At 45.2% G+C, this 6,000-nt stretch overlaps 1 protein-coding gene across 5 annotated transcripts in view; it reads left to right on the top strand.

The window, feature by feature from the left end:
- Positions 1-5,085: 5,085 nt before the first annotated feature.
- PARD3B (par-3 family cell polarity regulator beta) overlaps positions 5,086-6,000 on the top strand; it is a 2,083,049-nt gene continuing 2,082,134 nt past the window's right edge. For 3 of the 5 annotated variants that reach the window (XM_073646400.1, XM_073646398.1, XM_073646401.1), the window contains exon 1: positions 5,086-5,762. In XM_073646400.1, coding sequence (XP_073502501.1) covers positions 5,643-5,762 — 120 coding nt within the window. In that variant the 5' untranslated portion in view covers positions 5,086-5,642. The remainder of the gene's footprint in view (positions 5,763-6,000) is intronic. The other 2 variants (XM_073646403.1, XM_073646402.1) reach the window with 1 other exon arrangement.

Raw genomic sequence — 6,000 nt, 5'->3', positions numbered from 1 at the left:
TAAAATAAAAAGTAAAGATTATACTTTCCTTCCGATGTCCTCCCGGTGCTTTCTCCGCTCCGTCTGGTCTGCTGTATGGGTCGCGGTGTTGTGAAGGACCTGCCATGACGTCATTGAGTCCTTCACAACACCGCGAGCCGCCCAAGACACTGGACAGAGCAGAGAAAGCACGGGGAGGACACCGGAAGGTAAGTATAATCTTTATTTTTTATTTTTCACCATTCTTATTCTTTTTTTTTTAAACTAACTGGGTCACACTACTATAAATCCATACCGGTTGCATGGATTTATATAGTGTGAACAAGTTGTCAAGCACTTTTGCAAGTGATGCTAAAATGGCTTGGAAAAGCACTTGATAACCCGCAGGCAGAAATGCATGCAAAAACGCTTGACAAATGCTTCTACCTGGCGGGAAAAACGCATGTAAAATCCGCATGCGTTTTTCCTGCCAGGGAGAAGCGGAAAAAATATGCAGCATTTCTGCATCATGGGCACATAGCCTCAGGCTATGTGCCCACGTTGCGGACCTGAAGCATATTTTTTACGCTTCTCCCTGGCGGGAAAATCGCATGCGGATATTACATGCGGTTTTCCCGGCAGGTAGAAGCGTTTGTGAGGCGTCTTTGCATGCATTTCCGCATGCGGGTTATCAAGCACTTCTCCAAGCATCACTTGGAAAAGTGCTTGACAACTTGTTCAGAATGGTAAAAAATAAACTTTATACTCACCTTCTGATGCATTCTCTGCCCCGTCCGGAGTCTTGAGCGGCTCACGCTGTTGTGTGCAGGACCTGCGGTGACGTCATTGAGTCATGTGGTGGGTCACATGACTCAATGACGTGGCAGGTCCTTCAGACAACAGCGCGACGGAGGGAAAACATCAGAAGATAAGTATAAACTTTATTTTATTCTTTTTTTTACAGGTTCTTTGGTACCCAGGTCTGGATGAGAGTCTCCTCTCATCCAGACTTGGGTACCATCCGCACATTGATTCCGCTGCGCTTCCGCAAAATTAATGAACATGCTGCGGATTTTTGACCGCAGCATATACGCTGCGGAAAAATCCGCAGCATGGGCATTGACATTGCGGAATGCCATTGGGGACCATGGGGTGCGGATATACATGCGTTTTTCAAGCGTTTACGCTGCGGAAATTCCGCAGCATATACGCTTGAAAAACGCTACGTGGGCACACAGCCTCACTTGGCGATCCATGGCCCCAATTCATCAAGACCAGCGATCTTCATGGTGGTCTTAATGAAGGGGCGGGGTGAAATGCGAGGCACCTGATTCATTAAAAGGCACACACCTCTTTATGAATCAGACGAGGTGCAAAGTGGTGTGTTCATCTGTGTGCATCTCCAAACAAATCTTAATACAGTCTGTGCTTGAGTAAGATTTGGGGCATATCAAATGCCACTGCTTGTCATGGAATTGCCTTTTAAATAATAAGCGATCAAAAACTCCTGAAGCCAAAAATATACCAACCAAGGCTATGTGCCCATAATGAATGTCTTACGGTTCCAGCAAAGTGGATGGGATTTATAGAAATCTCATGACCAATGTGCTTTTTTAATGCAGTCTAAAGGGACCTGTGGTGCGTTTCACGTCTGCAACATGTCAATTTCTTTTACGGATACGCTGAGTTTTATGTGCAAATTTTTCCCCATAGACTTGCATTACATGTAGAAAATCTGCCGGGAAATTACAAACATTAATTTTTAGTGCGTTTCTGCTGCAGAAACACATGAAAAACGGATGTAGTCTCCACATGACTATGTCAATAACTTTTGGTCAAAGCCAAATACCAGGAAGTATAAAAAAAAATGCAGTTTGTTTAAAACATGACACACCAACATGAGACAAAAAAACGCAGAATCAAAAATGCATTAAAAAAAAACCACACACAAAAACACAAATTTACTTAACAGGTGTGGAAATTCTACATAAAAAATGCACCAAATACTCATTGTGGGGACAGCCTCATACAGCGCCATCAACAGAAAAATAAAAAGGTTACATATCACAGAAAAAAATACAAATATTTTTGTTTTTTCAAAGTATTTTTATTGTGCAAACATAGTAAAACTGTATAAATTTGGCATCTTATTAAATTGTACTGAACCAAAGAATAAATTTAATATGTCTCTGATACCACATTTTCAATTTAGAAAAAACATATACCCGAATTGACAAAAAAAACAAACACTTTTTGACATCTGCTGCATATTAATTTCTTGAAGACTCCTTTGGGGTTAAAAAGGTCACACCCCTGATAACATTTACCAAAGAGGTTATAGCTTCATGGCTTCAAAAATGGGGTTACTTCTGGAGGGTTTCCTCTGTACTGATACCTCAGGGATGCTGCATATGCAATTTGGCAACAGAAACCATTCCAGCAAAATTTGTGCTCCAAATGGAGCGCCTTCCTTTGAGTGTTACTGTGTGTCGTACTTGGGAGAAATTGGATACTAAATTACGGACTACATTTTTTTCTTATTACCTCTAGCAGAAATGAAGAATGTTGAGCTAAATATGTAGAATATTGGAAAAAAATTGTTCTTTTTCGTAAGCCAATGGTCAACAAGTTGGATTCCTTGAGGGGTATAGTTTCCAAAATTGGGTCACTTATTGCTCTGTACTAACACCTCACTGGAGCTACAAAAGAGATATGGCAAATGAAAAACAATTCATTAAGATGTTCTGTGCAAAAACCAAATGGCAATTCTTCCCTACGGAGCACTGACATGCCCCCAAAGAGTAGAGTATGACCACACAGAGTATTTGGGTATTGTAAAAATGTTGAAAATTTGCTGCTAAACTTATAAAAGTCTAAAAGAGATGCCAACATAACAAATATATGTGAAATGTTAAGAACTACCGTATATACTCGTGTATAAGCCGACTTTTTCAGCACATTTTTTAGGCTGAAAAAGCCCCCCTTGGCTTATACTCAAGTATATACTTACATTCTGGCTGTTGAAGGTTGAGGGGGGTGTTGCGGTGGCGGAGGAGTGGGGCCCATAGGCGTGGAGAGGAGTGAATATTGACTTTCTTTAATAGCACACACTAGCCATGGCTGCTGGCTTCCTGCTGCGGCTCAGCGATCCTGTGTGCCCGCTATTAGAGAGTATGAATATTCACTCCTCTCCACTCCCATGGGTGTGGAGAAGAGTGAATATTCATTCTCGTTAGTAGCGGGCACACATGCGGCTACAGTGTGCGCTATTCACCCAATCTTCATTAGCATTCCCATTCATGTAATTTCTGGGGCAGCTGTGAGCTGCTATTTTTAGCCTAGGAAGGTGCCATTAGAAAAACATAGTCCCTGGATATTAACAGCTCATAGCTGTTTCATTAGCTGCTACGTCCTCCCGAACAGCACTCAGCAGCGCTTTGGACGCAGAGTATTTTTGCTGCGTCCAAACCACGGTGTTCTAATGCCACACTTTTGTTGTCGGTACATGTGAATCCACCGCATATAATGACACTTCAATGGGTCAAAATCTGCAGCGGAGATTAGAGTGTCCGCTACAGAAATTGACATGCTGCGAGTGAGTGCAGGTGTGCTACGATCAGGAGCCGCTGCAGGTTTGACGCTGCATGTTTATACAGCATCAAACCCCCAGCGTCCAGATGTTACAGCATAATGGATGGGATCTCTAGAAATCCCATGTCCACTATGCGTGCATCAGAGGCTGCAAATCAGTAATGGACACTGACATGCGGCGTATCTTTCAGGACCGCAGCATGTCAAATTCTCTTGCGGAGTCACTGCCATGCGCCCCCGGTCACGTGCACACCGATGTCAGCTGCTGGCCTCTGATTGGCTGGCAGAGTGTATTGCGGCGCAAGGCAAGTGGGTCCGTGTGCCACAATACACTTCAACTGGAGGTGCGTCCAAAGACACACCTCCAGTTGAAGTTTCTGCTGGTATCGGCGGGCCCCGACCCGCAAGGGCCCAGTTGGGACCTCTGTGACTGCGGTTGTTTCACCCTTGTACACTGCCATTATTAGCCTAAGGGCAGATGCAGGCGAGTGTATTTTCTCTCATCTCAGACATTTGGGTCGATTATGCAAATCACACTCTGATCAGAGTTTGATCATAGTGTGATCTGATTCTCTCGGATGAGGACAAGATGAAGAAAAAAAAATGTCTGCATCTTCTCCATTGTGACACTGTGCGGAAATTGGACTGCACTCAGATGTCATTCAAGTGCAGTCCGATGGTTTCCACGCACTCATTGACTTGCATGACCGAGTGCTATCTGAATATGGGATCAAACTTGGACATACAGCGACCAAGACGTTCTGAGGAAAAAATCTGACAAGTGCATGGCCCCAAAAATTAACATTGGTCTGAGAGCAATCTGATGATTTGTTGGATCGCACTTGGATGAAAATATGACCATCTGCACGAGCCTAAAGAATCTATATTGGATTGTGTTGATTTATAAATACGGATGTCACATGGACGCACACGAATGACACTACAGATAGAAATAGGATATTTCATGTGCTTATCTGAACGCGGCCTTAATGCACAATGAACGAAGTAAAAACAACACCCATCCCCCCAAAAATGAAAGTGGATGATTCACCCCCCCCACCACCTTTTAGAATTTCTTTCTATTTCTCATCTCATTATACAATAAAACCAGATAGAATCAATCAAAAACTACAACTCGTCCTGCAAAAAAACAAGCCCCCATACGGCTACGTCTTTAAAAAAATAAAAGCTATGGTTTTCAATAGAAGGGGTTGGAGAAAAACAAAATTGCAAGGAAAAAAAATCACCAGGTCATGAGTTTAACTCGGTGCCTAACCTTTACAGCCATTAGAGCAGCACAATAAAAAAATATATATATATAATATGTTACACAAAAAGTCACCTACATATGTGCAAGGTGTCCTGCAAAATACCAGCTCTCTATATAGTTACATCTGTGGGGGAAGCAGGGAAATAAGAAGAAAATATGTGACGACACATAAACTGAGTGCAGAGTAGGACATGTGGCGTCATTGGGTGCATGTGACGTCACGCAGCACGGAGCCTCTTCTTTCTCCGTTTCCCTCCTTTTCCCATGCTGTCCTGTGTGCGGGAGGGCGGGCAGCAGTCCTCAGTGTCTCCCACACAGACTATGGCCGGTGACACCCTCCTCTCTCCTCCTTCCATGGCCTCCGGTGCTCTGCTCCTCCCCTGCTGCAGTGTCTGCCTGGGAATCCCGGCCTGAGCCGCACTTTGTGCCCGGGACATTGCACGCGAGTCCCCTGTGGAGCAGCAGCTGCGGCCGCGCTCCTCACATCACACACAGCTGGGATCCGGCACCTCCTGAGACCCGAGTGCTGCGGCTTCCTCATTCCTCCTCCTCCGCCCCTCACTGGCCTCCTGCTCCTTCCGCATTCACCCATTGCTCCCTAGGGACACTGAGCAGCACTTTGCTGGGATTACAATAAAAAACTCAAGTTTATTTTTCATTTTAATTCCTCAGAAGTTTTTCTTGGAGTTTGGTTCAGACCATAACCCTCTGCTGTGCCGGCACCTAGTATGGAGTGTGCTGCCCTGACTCTGTGATACCAAGCACCTGTTACAGGGGGAGGAAAGTCACAGCTTCTATCCCGGCAAGGGACAGTGTTGTCACTATGAAAGTCACTGTGTGTTTTGGGAAGACGGGAATTGTTGTTCCTTGCAAGGATGGCAAAATCAACGTGCGAGAATTAATCCAACAGGCGGCACAGAGGTACATCAAAGCCACGGAAAAAGTAAGCGCTTTATTCTAATGCCCTCCGCCGTCCCCTGCCCTCCGCCGACCCCTGCCCTCCGCCGACCCCTGCCCTCCGCCGACCCCTGCCCTCCGCCGTCCCCTGCCCTCCGCCGTCCCCTGCCCTCCGCCGTCCCCTGCCCTCCGCCGTCGCCTGTAATGGTCCAGATCACTTGTCCTATCGGACTTTGGAGATTGGAGGGCACCTCTGTAAAAGTTTCTCGCTACGTAAAATGGCA

The sequence above is a fragment of the Phyllobates terribilis genome, unplaced genomic scaffold (assembly GCF_046119375.1).
Source record: "Phyllobates terribilis strain yellow unplaced genomic scaffold, ASM4611937v1 Scaffold_9__5_contigs__length_417890890, whole genome shotgun sequence".
NCBI lineage: Eukaryota > Metazoa > Chordata > Amphibia > Anura > Dendrobatidae > Phyllobates > Phyllobates terribilis.
This window is presented reverse-complemented; position numbering and strand designations above follow the sequence as displayed.